The sequence below is a fragment of the Scardinius erythrophthalmus genome (assembly GCF_964197995.2).
Source record: "Scardinius erythrophthalmus genome assembly, chromosome: 9".
Lineage (NCBI taxonomy): Eukaryota > Metazoa > Chordata > Actinopteri > Cypriniformes > Leuciscidae > Scardinius > Scardinius erythrophthalmus.
The window spans coordinates 11,068,896-11,093,434 of NC_138229.1; the positions used below are offsets into that span (position 1 = coordinate 11,068,896).

Consider the following 24,539-nt stretch of genomic DNA (forward strand, 5'->3'; position numbering starts at 1 on the left):
TTACAAATCTTGTTTCTCTAGAGTTTGAATGAATTGACTTACTTGTCAGCAGTAGTCGTAGAAGGGTCTCTTTGGAGACGTTGGCGTTGCACATGTGTTGGGAGCAGCATTCTACGATGTGACTAGCAGAGGGATTTGCAGAGCAGGTCATGCGCTTGCTCTCTGGCCCAATCAGGCAGCCACGTTTGAACGTCGTCACATCGTTGATAATGATAACAGAGGTGTAACACTGGTCTCCGGTGCACTGCTGCTCATTACAGTCACTGCCGACACACATGCAGTCAATGGAGACATCTGGACAGAGACAGAAAACAGAAAGTGAGGTAGTTAAATAAAAAAACTAGGAAAAAGGGACCCAGTCTGTCGCCAGTTATCCCCAGCTGCAAAAACTCTGGGTACAATGAAATTAATTAAGGAAGAGCAGCATGACGCCAGTCCTCACAGACGAGACTCTCTCTGCCTGATAACTGAGACTGTTTTCTTCCCTTTTCCCTGCCTTCATTTCCTGTGACACTGAACTGTCGACTTTACAAATTGACTACACAGGATAAAGGCCAGAGAGCATCAGTGACACAGATCAATTAACCCAGCATTCATGTTTTATGCCCTTCGTGAGACACGCTAACAGAGCCCGAGAAGAGAGGACACTGACACCTAATGAAAGTACAACTACTACAAGGTACACCATTCCTACAGTGCTGTGTCTAAAAGTTTCACTATGAATTAATTCACTATGAATTATTGGTGGTTAATGCACATTTGTTCACATGAATGGCAAAAGATGGTTGACATTGCCAGCTCCATTCATTAAAGGGAGAGTTTACTCAAAATAAAAATTCCATCATCATTTACTCTCCCTCATCTGGCTCAAAACCTGTATGACTTTTATTCTTCTGCAGAACACATTTTTTTTGTGGTAACGAAACACTAAGACATTTCTCAAATGTTTATGTTCCACAGAAGAAGAAAGTCATACAAGATTTTGAATGACATTAGGGTGAGTGAATGATGATACGTATTTCATTTTTAAAGGAAATTCATTGACAGGTTTCCAGTCTGCTTCTTTAGAGAACCAACTAGTTGTCAGTTTGTACCATTTCTTATCACAGCTGAAAACGGTTATGCTGCTTCATATATTTGTGGAAAGTTCAAAAGACCAGCATTTATTTGAAATAGAGATCTTTTTGTAACATTACAAATGACTTTACTGACACTTCGGATTAATTTTCAGTCATGCTGAGAAAAACTAAACAAAACACAAACAAACTTGTCCCCTAACATATCTGTATGTTCGGGTTTGTGAGTTGGCAATTAAAGTCCCCCTGTAGTCAATCATTGTATCCCTTACCAAAATTACATATTTAAAAAAAAAAATCTTAAAGAAAAAAAAAAGTTCTTCATGCCTTGAAAATAGCTTGAATGTAACTCTACACCCTTGCCTCATTTAGTATACACTGTTCAATGAATATGCAAAATGGCCCCGCCTCCACGCACTCACACCAGCTCAAAGATCCACTCGTTGACGTGATTGGTTACAAGGTAGTTTGTGGCGTCAGAAACACCAGCGATTTCAAACCGCTTTTTTGAGACTGTCTTTGGTTCACTGCAGTTTTAAGGAGAAAATACTCAGCAATGGTGTTGACTTATGAATTTGAACATGGTTTGTCTTAAAGCATATTAAAAACACCACATAGACATATAAACCACATTAAAAGCTTGATTTTAGCCACAGGGGGACTTTAAGAATTACCCATCACTAAACATCACATAAAATAAATAACTAACAATAATTATTAGTATTTTTTAAAGATAATTGGTATTATTGTAGTTATATGATTCATAATAATAACAATTCTTATTCATAATAATAATAACTTAAAAAACATTATAAAACCATAATAACGTAATAATAATATTATATATATAAAAAAAAGGATTTATGTTTGCCAGGTCTTTACCTTTAGCCGATGTCCGTAAGAATTGAAGCAGGAAAAGGACGATGATTCGGGTGCTGCAATGCCCCATTTGGTTCACTGCACTGAAAGGAAAGCGAGGTGTTACAACTGCACATTTAATCCGATACACACCACATATCACCCGTCCAGTTTAAATAAAACTTCTGCAAAACAGTAGGCCAGAATCAATCACTAATAAAAAAAAACACACACACACACAAAGATGACGACTTAATTACATTTTTTAAAAGAGTGCAGCTGTGCTCTGCCTCCCTCACTCCTGTGTGTGTGTGTGTGTTCAGACAGGGGTCTGTCTCCATGCCAACGGAGCAGAGAGAGAGAGAGAGATGCCCATTATGGAACGACATCAAAGACAGCGGAGGAGCACATTAGGAGAGGCAAAAGGAACAAGCATTTTGGGGGTGTAGGAACTCACCATAACGGTGTAATATTCAAGGACACAAATCAGGGAGTCATGATTAATTATAGACTATGAGTCCTTGTTGCATCATTTTATCTAACGCCTCTTTACTCCTTACAAAAAAAAAAGGAATTCAAAATGACCAAAATGCAATTTTACACAAGGGTGACAAGGATAGGCTTACTTGTACAACTCAGGTGACTCTCAGCACTGCCTTTCAGTATGCGCACAACAAGACTCTGTCTTCCCATTGGATCCTAAAAAGAAGATCGAAACAATAGCAGCATGTTAAACTATTTTTCTTTTCTTCCCACAGCGGTGAATTTTCCCTGGTCATTTCTTAACAGGAAGGAGTGAGTGACAGGATAAGAGGGAGCCTGGGAGTCTTTACACTGATAGTAAGAGAGCTGATTCCCTTCTGCTGCTACTCATGTTTAAAAAGTTATGGTTTTACAAAGACATGGGATCCCTAAATGCTTCTGTTTTGCATTTTTCTGATCTAACAGAATTGCTTTTTAAGATTATCAGCATAACAATTTGATTAATTCAAATGAATCATTGCTCTTTCACTTTAATGACAGCAGCATCTTGTGCTTCAATGGAAGAAACAACATCCGACTGTACAAAGTAGTTCACATGATAAATGTAATTTTACTAATATTAGACCTTGAAATAGTGAAGAAATCTGAAAAATTCACTTCACGTCGTAACATTTTTTTCTCTCCAAATGCTTTCACAATATTGTTTCAAGGTTTCATTCATATTCGGAAGCTCTTACAACCTGGATCATATTACATAGAGTTCAGTGTTATATGATTTCATAGAGTTTGTACACGTTACACTTTCCTAGCAAGTGTAATAGATAAGAATACTATAGGCCTGGTAATCACAGTTTAACATGCACTGGTATTTCCAGATTTCAGTGATCGTGGGAGCCTTTTCAGTAAAGACCAGAGCGAGCCTTTATTGTCACGATCTAAAAGAGTCTTACATGCAACAAAACAATCAAGACGACCGACATACATTGGTATTACACCCATAATTGTTAATGAAAACCTTTTATACAAGCAGATTATTTACATAAGACTCTTGTATTCACGAAGGTGGGCGACAATAACACTACAGATCTGCTTTAACAGATACAAGTCGCTACATTATTATCAAAGATCTCTAACAGCAACGATCCACGCACAAACATCAACAAAAATATAAAATAACTCGCAAAAACAGAGGCTGTCGCATATCATGACAACGGCTGTATTATTACTATATCTAACAAACGGCCTGTTTGCAGCAGTTGTGCTAACGGTGCTAACAACGACCATTATTTCCTCGCTGGGTTTATTTCCAACAGTTCAAAGTGACATTGAAGATCGCTTTTACCTTCAGCTGCAATGCAGATTCATGTTTGTGTTAACGTTCCGTGTTTTCACTGTTTTATTCGAAGTCGTGTTTTAAGCGCAGACAGACTGTCTGCCGCCACCCAGAGAGACTGAAAAGACTGCGCCGTGACGTCACCATAAACAACTGACGCGCGAGAGCATTGTGGGATACCACAGTCCGCCGAATGAGAGTATCAGCTGGTATCAGGAAGCACAAAACGGCATTTGATTATTTTGTAACCCCACACAACTTTTAAACAAAACCGTTTGGCTCAGCCTCACGAAGGTAGAAATTTAGTTCGTCAACAAACAGTGCCCAATTTTCTCTTCAATTAATAAAAATACCTGTTTATTAAAGTTACGTCGTTGATTGTCTGTGAGCTAACTTATAGTGATGAATTCAATCTATTTTATAATATTTACATATTGATGCTTGTTTTCAAGACGAACATTAGAATAGCATTAAGACAATATATATAAATATATATATATATATATATATATATATATATTATAAAGCAATATATATATATATATATATATATATATATATATATATATATATATAGAATAGCCTGGTCTTACATCACCTATGTAAGTTTATACTGCCCATCAATTCCATGTAGGCCTATCAGTTTACCTAAAAGTGTATGATCATTTTTATTACAATTTACAATCTGTTAAAGAGACACACATATCTGCTTAAAGAAAGCAAATGTCCTTGCCTTGATAGTCAAGGAGCCAGTGGCCAGACAGTTTTTTTGCTCTAAAATAGCTTGTTGATTAATGACCGTGTCATTTTCTGTATGCGGAAAAAAGGATATGGAGTCAGGGACACCAAAGGGCAGGGAGATAAGTCGTCTGACGGCCCTCAAGTGGCAATTCCGTTCCACTCAATATCATAGATTTTTCATGTATAATCAAAGCAATGTAATTTTTTGGCATTTATGGCATGGGGGTGGATGTTGTGTGGAACGCAATTGTAACTCTGTGGGAAATGCTTTTTTTCCCCCCTTGGCATGCAACAACATGAAACATAGAGGGATAGATCTAGTTACTGAATATAGCATTCTGAAGTTAGTTAACACTTTAAAGTCTGACTTTACTGATAAAATATTGTACCGTTAGCCATTTTTGAGCCATTTTGCTGCTGTGAAAAAAAAAATGTATATATATATATATATACAGGTGCTGGTCATATAATTAGAATATCATCAAAAAGTTTATTTATTTCAGTAATTCCATTCAAAAAGTGAAACTTGTATATTATATAGACTCATTACATGCAAAGTGAGATATCTCAAGCCTTTATTTGTTATAATTTGGATGATTATGGCTTACAGCTTGTGAAAACCACAAAATCAAAATCTCAGAAAATTTGAATATTACATGAAATCACACAGTAATTACACAGTAATCCCATGGTTATTTTGGCAGTGTGGGCAGGTGCAAATCCTGCTGGAAAATGAAGGAAGCATGAAGTGCTCTGAAAATGTCCTGGTAGACGGCTGCGTTGACTCTGGATTTAATAAAGCACAGTGGACCAAAGTCCTCTTTTCTGATGAGAGCAAATTTTGCATCTCATTTGGAAACCAAGGTCCAAAGTCTGGAGGAAGAATGGAGAGGCACACAATCCAAGATGCTTGAAGTCCAGTGTGAAGTTTCCACAGTCTGTGTTGGTTTGGGGAGCCATGTCATCGGCTGGTGTTGGTCCACTGTGCTGTCCACTCAACGCAGCCGTCTACCAGGACATTTCCAGAGCACTTCATGCTTCCTTCATTTTCCAGCAGGATTTGCACCTGCCCACACTGCCAAAATAACCAAAACCTGGTTCAATGACCATGGGATTACTGTGTAATTACTGTGTGATTTCATGTAATATTCTAATTTTCTGAGATTTTGATTTTGTAGTTCTCATAAGCTGTAAGCCATAATCATCAAAATTATAACAAATAAAGGCTTGAAATATCTCACTTTGCATGTAATGAGTCTATATGATATACAAGTTTCACTTTTTGAATGGAATAACTGAAATAAATCAACTTTTTGATGATATTCTAATTATATGACCAGCACCTGTATATATACTTAAAAAAAAAAAATTCTTGCATTTATTAACAAGGATTTTGTAATGTTTTGGCTAAATGTGGACATCATTGTATGTGTACCTTTATAGGTTTGTTTTTGGCTCTGAAATGCTGTCTCCTATCCCTTAGCTGACTCGTGTCTCCTTCAATAAAGCATTGATTATGGGGAAGGTGACATGAGAATTAGGATTCAGAGAAGGTATCAAGTGGCCTATATGCTTCCTCAACTGCATAGTGGCACAAAAGAACCTCCTGTTGCCCCTTCATCCATATCTCTAATCAAACTTGGCTAGTTTAGGACCTTTGGTTTAATCTTGAGGGGCTTTAGAAGCTGTCCACAAAAAGCTATTGTATCTTACTTAATTATAACCTCAGAAATGATCTGACCTGCCCGGGTGCCAGGTGCAGTGAAGTGTGCAAGAGCTTGCATGCCATGAGGTCCCATTGGTTAAGGAAAGAAACACTAGATGCCCATCATGATCGGATAAGTGGAAAATAACCTAGCAATGTTAGATCTGAAAAAAAAAAAAAAAAGCAGAGAAACTTCAGTAAAGACCTAATGGAAAGTTTTCCCTCCCCTCTTGGTTTCTGAGACTTCTGGGTACCCTAAAAAGGGAGCAATATGAGCCCCAAGCCTTTTTTCCTGTCTTTTTCCTTTTTTTAGTTTTACTTCCCACAGCACCCTGTGAGTCTGAGCCCATTTGGAAGGTTACTGTTCATAGTCAGCATGGATCATCCAGGAGGACACCTTGCAGTGGTTCTGTTCCTGCTTGTTCTGGTTTCTATGTCCACTGAAAACAACATTAGTAAGTACTATATATGTTCTCAGCTTTCTGATCTTGTTATGACATTGTTATGGATTGGCTTTCTGCACTGGATCAGAATGAACACAGGATTCACTTTGCTTGGAGAACTTCATATAGCAATGATTATGAAAAGGTTTTGGACAAAATTAACTAAACTTATGTTTCGTTGAAACATGTATGCTTAAATGCTTGACAGTATTTTTGTAGGAAATATAAATCGTGCCTACCTATGAATTTTAATTTATTATTTTATTAATAGTTATTTTAATCAATTAATATTAAGAAATATTATTCATTCATGGAAAAGAAGGATAAATGTAAGAAAATAGTCCAGCATTCATGGTTACTCATTCAATACTGTTTGTATCCCAAGTGTCTCCTAATTAAGTTGATTAAGATTGATTTGGTTTGATGAAGCTAAAATATAAAATTGTTTTGATTTGTGTAATTTTTTGGTCACCTCCTTCCTACACTTTTTGACTGACTGTAATATTAATAAAAAACAATGTATGCAAACTTTTGATTGGTAGTGTGAACAATTAACAAATATATTTGATGTTTTCATTCATTTGGAAAAGTATACATTTTCAATTATTATTTTTTCTTTGCAGTCAGATGGTGCACAGTGTCTGATGTCGAAGAGCAGAAGTGTTTGGATCTAGCTGGGAATGCCACAGCCAGGAACATCCGCGGACAACTACTGTGTGTGAGGGGCCAAAGTCCAACTGACTGCATGAAGCAAATTAAGGTTGTAGGAGATTGTTTCCCAAGAAGCAAATCAAATCAGAAATACTGCAAGAAAACAGATTTCAGAGATTTCAGATAGAACCTTAAAATTGTTTAAATCTTTGCTCCTCCTTTTTGATTTTCTTACACTCACTTTCCTTCTCAACTGAAAATTCAATCTTACAGAATGTTTTACATGTTTAGATGGAAATGGTTCCATAAATGATTTAGGATCATTTGTCTGTGATTCAAACAGAATGGCACTGCAGATGCCTCAACTATGTATGCTGATGAGATCTACACGGCTGGGTTTTGCTATGGCTTAGATGTAGCTGTGGGAGAGTCCTATAATGGTGTGGGTGAGTATTTAAACACCAGTTAAAGATCTGATAAAATCAGTGTTAGAGAAAGTTCATGTTAAAAGTAATGCATTACAATATCACGTTACTCCCTAAAAAGTAACTAACTCTGTTACTTAGTTACTTTTATGGAAAGTAATCTGCTACGTTACTTTTGCGTTACTTTTTCTCACATCTGGGTTGGGCTGGGTTTTTTGTTTTTAATAACAAAAAAAAGTTCAAAAATGTAAAGGCCCTTTCACAGCAAAAGTGAAATGAATAAGCCTCAGGTTGAAGGAATTGCAAATTCACGGCTGAACGGTAGAAGTACAATAACCATCATGTTTACACAGCGCACACAATGCCTCTGCACCTTACTCTCGATTTCTCTCAACATGGGGACAGGATGGCTGTCAGTCAGTAATTGGGAAAAAAGTAGCTTGCTTTACTTATTTTAAAAAGCAACTCAGATATTTTGTTGTACATTTCCTGTAATGCGTTACTTTTCTAGTTACTTGAAAAAAGTAATCTGATTACATAACTCATGTTACTTGTAATGCATTACTTCCAACACTGGATAAAATCTTTTCATTTGATGTCACTGATGTTTTGTGTCTGACACAGATGGCATTAATTATTACGTGGTTGCTCTGGCTCGGACATCATCAAGTGATCTGTCATTGTTGGAGATGCACGAGCGCAGCTCCTGTCACCCAGGGATGCGGACTACAGTGGGCTGGACTGTCCCAATCGGCTTCCTGGTCAACACATCACAGATCAGTGTGGATGAGCAGTGCAACTTTCCCCATGGTGAGGTGTTACTGTGCTTTATTTCATTATGCTAATAGTTATACTGTAGATAACAACAAAGCTGTTGTTTCACAAAGTATTCAACATCTGGTTTAACTATTCGTGAGCTGCACATACATACACAAAATAATGTTTTATGTTTGGAAATTGGAATAAAACTGGTTCACATGCAAACTGAGATTTTAAATACAACTTCTGGCAGCAATTTAAAAAGGCATTTCCTTCTCCCTGTGGTATACAGCGGTAGGGGATTTTTTTGGCTATAGCTGTGTCCCAGGAGTGAAGGACCCAGAACATGATCCCAAAGGAAACAACCCAAGGAACCTGTGTGAGGCCTGCATTGGTGACGAGAACGACCGTCACATCTGCGCCAACAACCCTCGGGAACGGCACTTCGGGGAGGCTGGAGCTCTTAGGTGCTGTATAATCAGAGATGTGAGAGAATGCATATGTCTCAGTGGAACCATTATTCAAAATGTGAATATTCTTTGTAAAGCCAGAATATTGGATTGCTTAATGGTTTCTTGAGAACAAACTGCTACAGTATGTATATGTCAATACACTACCAATCAAAAGTTTTGGGTTAGTAAGATTTTTTATGTTTTTGAAAAGAAAATTCACCAAGGCTCCGATTATTTAATCAAAAACATTAATAGTGTGAAATATTATTTTTCACTGAAAAATATTTTAATTAAAAAAGAATTTAAAATAACTGTTTTCTATTTTATTTATATATCATTTTATTATTATTTTTCTGTAATGGCAAAGCTCCATTTTCAGAAGACATTATTCCAGTCTTCTGTGTGACAAGATCCTTAAGAAATCATTCTAATTTACTGATTTAGGGCTCATGAAACCTTTTTTTTATTTTATTATTAGTTGAAAATGGTTGGGTTGCTTAATGAAGGATGAACAGAAAGTCATTTTCTCTCAGTTTATTGCATCATTGCTATATAAAAGTATCAATTTCCTAAAAGTAATCAGAATTTTTGAACAACAGTGTATACATGTTTATGTGTTATTATATATTATTATTATTATTTAAAAATGCAGGTGTGTGGCAGAGAATCTCGGGGATGTTGCTTTTGTTAAGCACACTACAGTCTTCGACAACATGCAGGGTAAGTAATGCAGAGTGTAAGAAGAGCTGGTTAAACAGGAGGTCAAAAATGTCCAGATGCAGTAAGGATTTCAAGTTGGTTTCTTATTAAATGGATTTTTTTAAGGAAGTGAAAGAGGACAATTGTAGCCTTTACTTCATGGTCTGTATCATGTTTCACTGGCTGACAGACACAGGGGGGCAGTATTTCATAACAATGCATCACTTTGTGTGCCTGCTGGGATCTGTGAAACCCTTGTTTAGTCTCAATAAACCCTGTTAGCCAAGTTCAAGGATTATAGATGCTAGTTTAATAGCATCTAGTTTTTTAAAAATCTAGCGTGACTTGCAAGCTTTCTTACTTTATATTTCAAAGTTTAATCCAAATGTTGGATACCATCATGCCTCCTGTTTTAGAAATTTCACCATCTGTAAATAACCTTTGGCTTATTACTCATGTAAGGTAAGAACCAGGAGTCCTGGGCGCTGGACATAGAGCTGGAAGACTTGAAGCTCTTGTGTCCTGACGGGAGTGAAGCTAACCTGTTCCAACATGAGCGCTGCCACCTGGCTGAAGTGCCAACCAATGCTGTGGTAGTACGTTTGGAGGACAAATGCCGCGTTTACAAGTTCTTGGAACGTGTGCAGGTCAGGAGAGAAGGCCACACAGTCACACATTGAAGTCCAAAAGTCTGAGAACACTTAGAAAATCCAGGATTTTTTGCACTTAAGCCTAGGAAAAAAAGTCAAAGAAATGTATTATTGTGTGAAATGAAGAAGTATTTAAGATTCTGCACTAATATTAGTAGTAGTAGTTAAGTCAAAAAGTATTTTTTAATTAAAGTAGAAGTTTTAGTAGTTAAATTAAAATGTGTAACATTTGACTAAAACTAGTTGCAAGGCAACACTTCCCATTTTAATTTAGTTTAACTTGATGTACAAAAATAACTAAATGTAAAACTGAAATAAAAATTGATAAAGACATATTTTAAAGAAGAACTATAGAAAAAGGTTAAAAATAACAAAACACAAAATTACTAAAAAAATGTAACTACAATTTAAAATGAAAACAAAAAATAAAAACCGATTCAATAAAAACTACAATAGTATCTCAATGATACAAAAATAACACTACTACTACACACACGCACACACACACACACGCACGCACACACACTGTCTGGTTCACTATCTTTGTGGGGACTCTCCATAGACTTAATGGTTTTTATACAGTACAAACTGTATATTCTATCTCCTTACACTAACCCTACCCCTAAACCTACCCATCACAGAAAACTTTCTGCATTTTTACGTTTTCAAACAAACTCATTCTGTATGATTTATAAGCTTGTTTACCCATGGGGACCTTACTTTAGGTCCCCACTGTGACACAAGTCCCCATGAGTCTGTGTGCATTCAGGTTGAACACACACACACACACACACACACACACACACACACACACACACACACACACACACACACACACACACACACACACACACACACACACACACACACACACACACACACACACACACACAGTAGAAATGCCACGGATTATATAATGACATTTGTGCCAGACAGTTACACAGTCTGTAGACAACAGGTTTGATTAACTTTTTATTACATTATCCATGAAATAATATAAAAACAGTAAAAAAAGAACAAGAAATCCCCTTTGTACAATTCAGAGCATGAAAATCTCATTGGAAATATTGTTCCTGAACATTAGCGGTCAACGGTATGATTAAACGAACCCTGCCAAAACCTATATTAACAATGGTATCTCTGAACGTCTGCAGTATTACACAGATTACATCAGGCTGACTTATGCATTCAATACATCCAGTCTGAGCCCTGTGGTGATCATTGATTTTCACAAGACACTGTCTTACATTACAGTGTGTCATCAGGGGAGGATGAGACTACATTGAGCTCTGTTCTAAAATCCCAGAGCAGGAATAGCACGCATGCACACACATACTAAGCAAACCACAGTGCAAGATATGAGCAAAGATTGTCGAGAACATCCAATATTTGAAAATGAAACAAAACATGTATATTTCAACTAACACCCACTCCTGTCTTTTATTTGCTTTGCTACTAGTATTCCAGAAATTCCATTTGATTGCATTTTCTCTTTCTTATTTTATTTTACACATTTCTGTCTTCTAGAACGCATTTGCTAATGCCACTGAAGGATTCTCTTTGTTCAGCTCGGTGAATTATGGGCAGCCTGATGTGCTGTTCAGCGATTCCACCAAAAAGCTGCTGCGTGTTATGGGGACCTACACTTCCTGGCTGGGGCCCAGTTACACCACTATTCTGAAGGCGTTCGAGTGTGAAGGTACAGTGATTGGAGCACTGCTGTTATGCAAACATCAATATTGTAAATGTTTCATTAGGGGCTTATAGTGGTCATAGTGTCATTTTCTTTTCATCCTCAAATTCACCGTGAAATCAAAACAATTCTTATTGTTTATGGAACATTACAGTGTTCATCATACAATAATTTATTTGAGCACATCTTTTTTTTTAAGTGCCCTCATAATCTTTAATCAAAATATCTCCTCTTCCCTCTCACAACATCATCTCTTCTCTTCACTGATGATATTTTTACTGGCGGGAAGGCGGGACAACCTGTCACTCACATTGAGTATGGAAGCTTGTTTCCGTCATAGAATAAAAAATAAAAAAGGTAATCGCGACTTTTTATCTCACAATTCTGACTTTTTTTTTAATCACAAATGCGAGTTATAAAGTCAGAATTGCGTGATATAAACTCTCAATTGTGTGTTATAAAGTCAGAATTCCAACATATAAATTCAGAAAAAAGTCAGAATTGCAAGTTTATTTCTTGCAATTGCGAGTTTATATCTCGCAGTTCTGAGAAATAAATTCGGATTTGCAAAATGTAAACTCGCAATTGTGAGATAAAAAGTCGCAATAATCTTTTAAAATGTTTTATTCTGTTTCCAGCTTCCATACATAAGATCACAGCAATGGACAATTGTCACTTTTTTGGGGTTCTCAGAAGCTAAAGTCATCATAGTTGGGTAAATGTCTATAATAGTGAACGGGAGATGACAAAACTTTACTAGTCACTTTACTATCAGTCTGTTCCCGTCCTTCCGTGTCATACCGTGAATACTTCTGATGTTAGTGAAGGTGCATCAAAATCATAATTTACATAAGCATTAAAGTCACAGTACCATTTTTATTCTTTAGTGCTATAACTTTAAGACTAATGTAAAGGCCTCTGAAGATCTAAGTATCCTTTTGGACTGAGGTTTTGAGTTCTGAAAGCATGTTTGCAAGGCATGTTATTCACCAATGCATCATGATTCTCTCTCAAATTAATTCTCCTATTTTAAAAAGCCTTATGCCTTTATTGAAAAAAAAAATTACAGGTAAAAACATTACAGATATAGAAATAAATCAGTATAAATCAGGGTCAGTATAAATTAATATTTTTATTTAACAAGAATGCATCAAATTGATCAAAAGTGACAGTGAAGACATTCATAATGTTACAAAAGATTTGTATTAAAATAAAATCCTGTTTTTTGAGCTTTCTATTCATCAAAAAATCCTGAATTTTTTTTATCATGGTTTTTACAAAAATATTAAGCAGCACAACTTTTTTTCAACATTGATATTAATAAGAAATGTTTCTTGAACACCAAATTAGCATATTAAAAGCTTTTGTCATCACAGGAATAAATTACATTTTTAAATATATTAAAACAGTTATTTAAAACAATATGTATTACCGTTTGTATTGTATTTTCAATCAAAAACATTTAAAAATCTTACAGACTCCAAATTTTTTAGCGGTAATGTTACGTGTCATGCAATTCTTTGAAATGTTGAACAATGCCACTGTCATACCCCTAATGTTTGCATAATATATTATTATTTATTTTTTTATTAGCATTTTTCCTATTTTTCATAATAGGATTTAAGCTGTCCATGTAGCAGATGTGCAAAGATGACCTGCATTGTACACATGAGCTAACTCTGGTCTCTCTCTCTCTCTCTCTCTCTCTCTCTCTCTCTCTCTCTCTCTCCAGGTTTGTGTTGATCTGATGAGGAAAGAGGAAAGGCTCTCACACTAACCCTAAAGCACTCTGTGTAAAGTGTGCTACTCTCGTATATGGGCTGAACACCAGCCAGCTCTGGCCTGTGTTTTGTAGTACTGTTATTACTGTTCTGTTCTCGCAGTCTTTCTATGGCTTCATTTTATCACATTTTCTTCACCTCTTTGCCGCTAAAGCTAAGTTCCTGCCATGTGAAAAATACAAAAATAAGCACAAAAAGACCCAAACTTCAATGCAGAAAAGAACTGGAGGGAAACACACCGCAAACCATGAAGGGTATTTTGCCTTGACTGTTGTTAGTTAATCCATGCCATTCTTTACAGTTCAACCGAGGGATGCAAAGTTTTCTGAGCACAAAATACATGAGGTCTGCATTCAGGGCCAAAGCATACTCTACGCAAGTACATGAACACAAATGATTTTAGTTAAACAAGTTTGATTTCACATGTTATTGTTTTTCTTTATGCATCAGACTAAAAGTATGTGTCGTATTCAGTGTCGCTGTAGCAGGAATTAGTGTCTTTTACAGCAAGTTTTCTATTTTAGATCAACTATATACCTGAATAATGTCATGTCTATTTTAATGGCACAGACTATAGAATTTAAATACTGACTGCAAGAAAACATTCAGTACGTACACTGCGAAAAAGTGATTTTCTGAAATTTTTTTCAATCAAGATACATGAGAAGGAAAATGACTTAAGATGCTAAGTCTTGCTTTCTGAAAAATGTATGAAAATTAAGTGAGTTTAAGCTTAAAACAAAACAAAAATCTGCCAATGGGGTAAGTAAAATAAACTAAATTCAAAGAGAAAACAGCCCATTGGCAGATAGTTGTTATTGTTTTAAGCATTAACTTACTTAATTCGGATTTCTTTTATTTATTTTTTCCAGAAAATAAGTCTTAATATCTTATGTAATTTGATGTATCTTGATTTAGCATTGTTTAGGTATTTGGAATGGAAAACAAAACAAAAAAACTAAGTAATTTTTTTTTTTTTTGCAGTGTCCATATTGAGTCACATCTGAGTTTGCGTACTTGCGCATAATATGTTTCTGACTGCTTGATAATGACTTTTAACTTGAATATTCATATTCTTTGTGTATCTGAAACTAGCAGTGTGCAGATATCAAGGAATTAAAAATGAGAGGATATAAGTAAGTTTATTACATATATAGATACTCAAAGTAGCACATAATTAAAACTCTTAAAAGTGGACAGATTTATGGTTGGTTGTTACATAACAGGTGCTTTAACGGTGCTGTTTCCTGACCCTTCAAGGTTACAAAATACCAACTTGAACTACTGTGTAAATAGTCATGTCACTCTTAGATTTATAGAGCCTTCTCTTATTAATAAAAATCCATGTTGTCAAACATTTGCAATTCTCTTTTTTGCATTCTAGCCAACATCAACTCCATGACTCAAATGAACTCATCCAACTCTAGTGTGTGAATGCTAATGTATTATTAATGACAATAGCGTCTCGTATGAATTCATAATGAGCTGTCTATGGCATTCTAACATCGCTAATGAACTTTTGTAAATTTGATTGCAGGTTAATTGAGGATTTTGTGCCAACGTCCTTGAAAATGTTCGTCAGAACTTTGTACGCACACACGCTCACATAATTATTGTCTTTTTCTGTGTTTTCAGTAGATGTTTCATCATTTATTTATCTTGAATACAAGTTTAATTATCTTGTCTCTCTCTTAGGCTTTGCCGCACGCCCTGCTGCTTTACGGAGCCTATGATTATTAAGTCATTAGTGCATAAATAAAAATGTCCAAGTGAAAAGTGGACTTGAACTGTCTTAGTTGCCACACTGCGTGCCACACAAAGAATAACAATTATAGACCAATGAAAATGTAGACGGAGGGGAAATATTTTTGGTTTAAGAAGAAAGTTTGATGGTGCCAGATGGTCCTACAGCTCACACATTGAGTCGGTCTGTTTATGAACACGGGCTTCATTAATCTGAGATGTAGATGACACTCACCAGCAGTAGTGCAAGATGAGCTGTGACTGCAGCTTATGTCATTAACACAGACACAAGTTAATGAAGTCTGAAGCCTTTTAATCCATTTGTATGCAAGTATACGTCCTCTATTAATCACTACAGACATTTAATACTTGTGTCAAAACTTTGTTCGCTTATTGTCAATGACTCAGTAAAGCCTAAAGGGGAGTTTACACTGACAAAAATTCTGTTCTGTGTATCAGACAGTCTTTTGTTTTCAAAGAGAGTTGCTGATTTAGAAAAAAAGTTGTCAATTTTACTTTATGCAAATGAGCAGCAACGCAACACTGCAACTACTAAATGAGAGCACAGACTGTGAAGTCAATGCGTATACTAGTCAGGCAACAGTATATTTAATCACTGTCAGTGTAAACAGGGCTTAAACTGGCAGAGCAAAGGTATTACTATAGTAAAAGGATCTTCTTTGGTCTTTTGAAATATAAGTTCAGTCAGGGCTGTTTTCGTCAAATACGATTGACAATTAGCATACAGTTTGGCGGTATGGTTCTGTTCTGGGCAAGAACTCCCTGCGCATCCATGATGCAGCCTAGCATGGATAAGAGCAGGGAGAGCAGCAATAACCCCCTTAGGGTTAACAGAACAGAACCAACATGAATGTATTGCAGATATCATTAATTCAACATTTTACAGTACAACATAATTCGAAAATGTATTCTGATTCAAGGGGAAACTGTCAGTGGAGGGACAGAAATCACTCAGAATTCATCAAAAAAAGATCTTCATTTGTGTTCCGAAGATGAACGAAAGCCTTATGGGTTTGGAACGACATGAGGGTGATAATGATAATGATACATTTTCACATATTTTTTCATGACACAACAGTTTCACAAAAAACTGAAACAAAAAGAAAAATATATTTATAATCCCCATTTACAATCCTTAAAGGCACAAAAGCCTTTTTAAATGAAACACATCCCTTTTAAATCATTGATCAGCACAGAACAGAGACACCAGTTTTATCGAATCATTATGTATTTCGTTTAATTAGTTTGTTCCTCTCTAATACATAAACACAATACACATAGACTTCAGTGATTGCATATCAGACTGTTGTCCAGTCCAGAGAATAATCTGGCACCTGCTAAGGTAAAGGATTAGGCTATGGGCAGCTTCACTCTTTCCTTCAGGATAATCTTTCCCTGCATGGGCATGACGGGGTCTCAGGTACACCTCACATCTCTGCTCCTCACAATCCCTTCGATCACGTTTCAGGCTTAATATCCTGGTGGTTGGGGGCACTCCTGGGAGAGAGGGGGTCATGCACAGCGTTCACTCTCACACTCAAACTGAGAGGCCATGGTCAAGAACAAAAAATAGCTGTGAAAATAGCTGAACCTCTAATAGTTGATTTTCACGGTTTGATTCATTTATTTTGTCAAGTGTTCCTAAATTGCAAAAATGTATGTCCCAAGTGATTGTTGAAGCATTTGAGTATTTCAAACAGCTAGCGTCATAACTATTACTATTATTAATAATATTATTATTATTAATAAATCATAGATTTTTCAACATAGCTATTTTAGTTTGAAGGTATATTAGCGTTAGAAACAAAGACGCGTGTAGGCTACTGAACAGTTAATATAAGTCGTCTGTTTACAGTCAACAAGTCTGATTCGGGAATTGAATCGGTTCTTTTTAGTGAATCGGTTGAACTCGTCTGAATCTTAAAATCGGATCAAGTCTGATTCGGGAATTGAATCGGTTCTTTTTAGTGAATCGGTTGAACTCGTCTGAATCTTAAAATCGGATCATCGTATCGATTCCAGTGGAAATGACTCATTCACCTAACTGCTCATTGACCAACTACCAGCCAGTTCAACTCTATTGTCCACAATAAATAACCGTACAGCTGATACAGTGTTATTTATACGGATAGTTATATTATAGATAGATAGCGTCTCTCAGGAAAACTCTCTCGAATCGACCCGCAGACTCGCTCTTGTTTCAAACAAACGGAACTGGCGCAATCTAGCCTGGCTGTCGATTGTTGTGAACATGAACATCAGAGGATTTCACCAGAAAAATTATTACTGTAACATTGTTGCAGTGCTTGTTTTGTCGACAGGGCGAATGTTTTGTATACGTTGTGTGATTGATTATTTTTTCTTAGTGGAAGCTGAACTATAACATTTTATGTCCGCGTTTTGTGAGTGAACGACGTAGGCCCAACTGTTAAAACCGGACTGACAACCGTTTTCTTCTGCTGTGTGAATGTAACCATTGAAAACACAAACTGCCAAAGAATACAGACAGCAAGTCATAATTATATTTGGATTGAAGGGAGTGAAAGAGAGAGACGCCTATTAAGTCATGATGATGGTAGCTTTGATTACAGTCTCAAAAGAGGGACACTGGATTCAGCCTGGTGACTGACAGGAGAGGGGAATGAAGCCTGCAGTGAATTACAGAGAAAGAAAATGAACACCCACACTTGATGGATCCACAGGACAGAGCTATTAAAGTCTGGTGGCTATTAAAGAAGAGCGGAAAAGTAGATGCATAGTGATCAAGGTATTTTTGTAGTCTTCAAGGAAAGCACTTATTTTTCGTTTTTTTTTCTGATGCCTTAAATTATTCTGGAGATTTCTACAGGCACTTTAATGTAGGCTACCAGGGTGTGATTGTTATTTAAATTAACAGATTTAAACTTTTTGTTAACATATTAATGGTCACAACTTTTTTGGAAACCTTTTACTGTTTAATTTATTTTTGCTACTTTGTCTTTTATGTTTAGATTTTATAGATTTAGTCTTATCATAGACACAGACTTTTAATTTTGCAATATTTATTATGAATTAATTCTAATAAATAATACTAACTATTATGTCCCTCAGGCATAATTTCCAGTCAGTGAAGAGGATGCTTGAGATAAAACAGAAGTGTGTGAAGAAAATAAAGAATCAAGGTAAATAAAACACATTGAAATTATTTATAAAGTATTAAAATATTTAATTGTGTGGATGTATAGTCTTAATGTAGACCCACTCCTTTTCAGCGCTGCATTCTGTCTTGCGGTTTGTAATTTCACAGCATGAAGGTAAGATCTTACGGATTCATGAATGACCCGCTTGTTTTAAAATCTCCCCACACTGACATGTGTTATGACATCCGCTTCAAACAATGCTCATGATAACTGTCGTTAACTCTACAATAAGTACATCCACTTCACAAGCTAATTACTCTTCGACTGCGATGCCATAGAAATATACAGAGCTACCACAAAAACGGAAGTTCAAACACAAAATTATTAATATAACTGTATGCTTGTTTCTCTGGTGCATAAGGTAAATAAGTCATAAAATTCTAGCTATGAAATTAACTTTAAAAAATATATAAATTCCATCACCATCATTTCCATAACATAGTCAATGTAGTGGAAATGACAATGTGATGTTAATGACTTTCAGAAAAAATTATCTACAGATGCTTACACTTTCAGTGGTAGGACAAAGTGAAAGGAGCGATGCTAACACAACAAAACTCAAAGCAAGCATTCCGCTCAGAAAACTTGAAATTCCCACATAATTCCCACTCTTACAGTAGTTCTCCTCAGACCACCCATGGGGCCGTCGGCTCGAGTCCCCTGAGGGTGCAAGCTGGTACCTTTCGCACAAAGCCAGATCTGTGTAGAGTAGATGGCAAAGAGGCCCTGTATTTGGCAGCCGTCTTGCCAAAGCACTTTGCTTCACAGACCTTTCAGGTGCCCTTGTGCAGTGATCCTCACTTGTGTGGGAGAGAAGTCTGGCCTGCTAGTGTACCCAGGCTCACCATTACCTCAGTCAGGCTCTGGCTCCACAAATGGAGCCACAAGAAGGTTTAACTCCTCTATATTACAGCTTCAGGTCAGGCAGATACAGTATACGTATACACTACATTGCGATGCGTGTGAAAGTTATTCTGCCCACACCCCATGCCTGCTCCGTCTCCGTCACACATCATTTCAGCTGAAGTGCGGGGTATGATAAGGGATGCATGTACGATTGAATGTGACTGACACAGGATTTTCTCCATCCGGTAAGCTGAGCTCCTGCGCTTATCAAAGAGCTCTTGTTGGATGTGTAATGTATCAGTTACAGCAAACAGGCCAGCTACACCTGACCCTGCAGCTTACACACACACACACTCGTCCTTTATACTGAGGCTTTTAGCTAAGATGACACTGCAGGGGATGAGGGCTATTTGATTGATTAATGGATTATTAATGGATTTGACTTGTTAGCGGATTGGAACTGATTAATTGATTTTCAATTAGGGCCAGAATCGAATTTCCGTAAGGGAAACAGCAGTGCTTTCAAGACAGTAAGAGAATTGTGTTAAAGTTTTAGGTAAGCTTAGGTTTCGGGCTTTGGTGCGGTGTAAATGAAATGCCATATCAGAGCTGTTTTGCCATTCTTTACACTCAGCAGCACAAGTCTTGTTTTCATTCAGCTGCCCACAGGAATCAGGGGCGGATTGATCTTGATATATTGATACTTCCGATTGCATAATTATATTGAATGTTTTTTTTTTTTAAACAAGTGAATTCATTATTTTTTAAACGTGACAGTGGATATGCATCATCAGAGCTAAAATTCATAGGTCAGAGCTAATTTTTTATATAGATGGGCCCTTTATAGATTGTCTCTTGAAAGGGCTCAGGGTAACATTCTTAGTTTTCCCCTTTTGATGATGGCCCTGTTTATCATAAACTTAAAAATGGAAAAAAAAAGAACTGTGTTAGCAAATAGTTGTGTATAATAGCTATTTGTTTGTTGAATTTGAGGTCTCACAATTGGCTATTTATTTATTCGTAGAGATAACATCTATTAAGACTTTTTTCCTCTGTGGAAAACAGAAGAACATATTTTGAACATAAGTGTTTTTTATTTTTGGTCCATACAAAAAAAGTCCATATAAGTAATCATTTACTCACCTTGCTGTTGTTCTGATGCAGAATAACATTCTTTCTTTTTTGTATAAAAAAAGGAGAAAATAAATAAAAATCCTGCTAGCGATCGTCATTTTAAAGCTTATTCTCTTCATTAAATCACACTGTTTGCATATTTATATAACAGCTGGTGAACATGGTAATTTCATGTCTGGGTTTGAAAAAAGTACATCAGTCAGCTGTTTGTCCTCCTTCTGCAACGCTTCGGCTATAAACAGAGACATTAAATGAGATAAAACACAATATGAGTATAATTGAAGTGAGCCTTGAAGTATGTTATGAATGATGCAGGATCATGGTTAATATAAGCCAGGTACACAACTCATCCAGCTTCTGCAGGATGAAAATTGACACATGACAACATGATGTAGAGTCGTCATCCATCAAATGTCATGGCTGTAGTCAGGTAATGCATGTCCAAGGTGTGTGATTCTCTGCTTTAAAACACACACACACACACACACACACACACATACGCACGCACACACATCCTCATACGCGTTTGGAATGTGCAATATTTTCCACCTGCCTGAACCCATCATTAGCACTATGGTAATTGCTTGGATCTTAGATAGCTCACTCATTACAGGACCCAAACAATCCTGAATCCAATTAGAGATATGTCTGCCTCTCGTAAAAATTTAACTCTCTTATGAATCCACACGTACACTTGGTACAGATGTCATATCACACATATTTATTGAATTAATCTAAACTAAATTAGAGACTCATGATCAAAGACATATATAATTTACCTTCTGTATTTGCACGTTACCTTCTGTGTATTAGTACGACACTGTCTTAAAAAAAAAAAACCTGGTCAAAACATAGAAATTATATAAAATATATATTTTTATTCAGCAAGGATGCATTACTTGATTTGTATTTTTATAAATGCTGTTCTTTTAAACTTTCAATTTATCAAATAATCCTAAAAAAAAAAATCTGCAGTTTTCGCAAACAAAATTTTGAGCACCAAATCAGCATTTTAGACTGTTTTCTGAATCACGTGACACTGAAGATTGAAGTAATGGCTGCTGAAAATTCAGCTTTGCCATCACAGGATGAATTTAAATCAAATATATCAAAATAGTTCTTTTAAAGCATATGTAATATTTCCCAATATTACTATTTTTACAGTTAAAAATTGCTGAGATGAAGCCTCTTTAGTGCAGTTCTGCGTATTTATAAGCTATATGCAGGTGCAGTACAGCAAACACTTATCATAACGTCCTATTATGCCAAGTACTCCAGATGTTCACACACCTCCCCCTGCGACTGCATGCTTATCTCATCTACATAATTATATATGTCACAAATTAGACTGACATTTGCATAAGACTACAACTCAATCAGGCCCGTGAGCTTTGCATACCAGAAATATTAGGCAGTTAAATACAGGTTTTCCAGTGAACTACAGATCCTCGTTAGGGCTTTAGAAAATTATAAGGCTTCAAATAACTTTAATCACTAGGTGGCGCTATTTCATCGCTCTGCATCTCTGCAGGTGATGGACATGCCTGGCTCGGCTCAGCAGCACCATAATGATGTTACGTGTCACGGGCATTTGTAGACGTATCACTGTGTACAATTTATCAACACACACTGTCATTCTATCTGCCTCCGCCTGAGTACTGTCACAGAAGCCCAACCAAACAGCCACCAACCACATCCTTAAGGGAAATAAGACAAATGTCAAGCAGACGTGTGTGTGTGTGGAAGCACAAACTGATATATCGCTGAAATCACGGCCTGCCCGCAGACTCCAGACTCAAGCCAAAGAAAATCTGGCCGGTAATGTTGGTCTGTAGGAGTGTTTAAGGATTTAGAGCACTAACGTTGATGAGTGCACTAACAGCAGGAAATTGAGGGCGGCTGGGGAGAGAAGACTCAGTGGAGGGGAACACAATCTCTCACTGCCCGACAGATGACTTGCTGAGTCTCACCTCCTCATTACCATCTCTGTCTCTGTCAGGGTGTGGGTGTGTGGGTGTTTATGCATGTAAGGCCATACACTAAAAGCCTCAGCTCTTTTCAGGTCTTGTTATAGTCAAAAGTTGGGAATAATTAAGATTGTTATTTGAAAGAAGTCTCCTTCGCTCATCAAGGCTGCGTTTATCTGTTAAATCAGTAATATTGTGATATATATATATATATATATATATATATATATATATATATATATATATATATATATATATATAAAAATTCTATTAAAATGTACTTATTTTTGTGATTTAAATTTAGTTTCAGTGTCACATTATCCTTTGGAAATTATCCTAATTTGGTGCTCATTTATCATCAATTATTATTACTGCTCAAGTATTAATAATGATTCTTATTATTATCAATGTAAAAAAAAAAAACATTTGTGGAAACCGCAATACATTTTTTAAGTATGGTTTGAAAGGTCAAAAGAGCAGCATTTATTAGAAATATTGATCGTGTGTAACATTATAAATGTCTTTACTGTCTCTTTTGATCAATTTGTTGCGTCCTTGCTGAATAAAAGTATTATATAAAAAAATCTTACCTCAAATTTAGCCTTTTCCACCTAGCATTTTCACTGGCCACAATTTTGACATCGATACTATTAGAAAAACTGCCATATAGATATTCTCCATATCATAATTTGGCAGCAGGTATTAGGTTGCTGTCACTTTAAGACAGGCACTGATCCATTATAATGTTACACATGCCTTTTATTTCTCAACTGTTTATGTCCACTGTGTTTCCATGAATACTCGCCAAGACTGGCATTTTGACATTATTTTATGTGTATTGACTGTTTAAGCGAAATAAGCAACGAAAAATAATTTATGTGCGTGCACTTTGAGCACAAAATCTGCGAGAATGAGTAAAATTATGCGCAAAACAAGCAATCCCAGGCCGAAACTCAAGCCCTGTATATCACCAAGAATATTCATCCAGAGCAAATGAAACGAGTGAGTGAGGGGAGGCAAGTTTGTGTGTCAACTCGCTGTTGGAGAGATAAGCGTTTCAGATATTTCATTATCGTATCAAAAAAAAATCGATAACACTACATTGCACTACATTGTTTAACATTTCAGATGCCTTTTTAAAAGACTACAATTGAAAATTGTATATAATTCATCCCGCCAAAGTGGCTAGTAGGAGTGACCGCGTTAAACGCCACTGCTGAAATCCACCCGCATTTTGCTGGTTGGCGGGTGTTAATGTCAAGCCCTGCCCTCAAAAATTAAGCAGCAAAAAAGATGGTCAACATTAATAATAATAATGAGGATCATGTGACACTGAAGACTGGAGTATTGATGCTGAAAATTCAGCTTTGCCTTCACAGGAATAAATGTATACATTTTAAAATATTCTAAGATAAAAAAACCCACTTGATTTAAATTGTAATAGTATTTCACAATATTACTGTATTTCACATCAAATAATTGCAGCCTTTTATTCAACACTTCTTTCAAAAACATTCAAAAATCTTAATTATTCTAAACTTTTGACTGGTAGTGTAGACTCCCACAATCCACTGCATCCCATTAAGTGTAGCACACTTCAGTATTGGTGAATCATGTAGCTTTTTGCTTGGTTACACCCTGTTTTTTTTGTGGACAATATTGTGAAATTAAGTATAAGAGAGTGTGCAAATGTGGTCAGATGGAATGATTAATCTACGATTTTGTGGGATGATTTGCATAATCAATACTCAACCACATTCACTCAAATGAGAGAATCAATATCACTTTGGGAGCCAAAGCATGCTGTTTAAACATGATTATTACACATTATGGGTCAAACAAAGCATGATCAAGTATAACATGGAAAGCTTGTGGTTGTTTCACAAGCGATGATTGGCAT

At 36.2% G+C, this 24,539-nt stretch overlaps 2 protein-coding genes across 4 annotated transcripts in view; one reads left to right on the forward strand and one right to left on the reverse strand.

Annotated features, from left to right (window-relative positions):
- Positions 1-3,901, reverse strand: part of acvr1l (activin A receptor, type 1 like) — an 11,582-nt gene extending 7,681 nt beyond the window's left edge. The window contains exons 1-4 of the mRNA XM_081373536.1: positions 3,760-3,901; positions 2,561-2,633; positions 1,959-2,038; positions 43-294 (exon numbers count right to left, since the gene is read on the reverse strand). Of these exons, the coding sequence (XP_081229662.1) occupies positions 43-294; positions 1,959-2,025 (319 nt within the window). The 5' untranslated portion in view covers positions 2,026-2,038; positions 2,561-2,633; positions 3,760-3,901. The remainder of the gene's footprint in view (positions 1-42; positions 295-1,958; positions 2,039-2,560; positions 2,634-3,759) is intronic.
- Positions 1-15,101, forward strand: part of otomp (otolith matrix protein) — an 18,097-nt gene extending 2,996 nt beyond the window's left edge. Inside the window, exons 1-11 of one of the 3 annotated variants that reach the window (XM_081373538.1) lie at positions 571-679; positions 2,693-2,774; positions 6,510-6,651; positions 7,263-7,399; positions 7,634-7,736; positions 8,340-8,525; positions 8,767-8,941; positions 9,579-9,646; positions 10,088-10,272; positions 11,803-11,974; positions 13,701-15,101. In XM_081373538.1, the coding sequence (XP_081229664.1) occupies positions 6,573-6,651; positions 7,263-7,399; positions 7,634-7,736; positions 8,340-8,525; positions 8,767-8,941; positions 9,579-9,646; positions 10,088-10,272; positions 11,803-11,974; positions 13,701-13,711 (1,116 nt within the window). In that variant the 5' untranslated portion in view covers positions 571-679; positions 2,693-2,774; positions 6,510-6,572 and the 3' untranslated portion in view covers positions 13,712-15,101. Of the gene's footprint in view, positions 1-570; positions 680-2,692; positions 2,775-5,795; positions 6,652-7,262; positions 7,400-7,633; positions 7,737-8,339; positions 8,526-8,766; positions 8,942-9,578; positions 9,647-10,087; positions 10,273-11,802; positions 11,975-13,700 lie in introns of those variants that run through there. The other 2 variants (XM_081373537.1, XM_081373539.1) reach the window with 2 other exon arrangements.
- Positions 15,102-24,539: the final 9,438 nt, after the last annotated feature.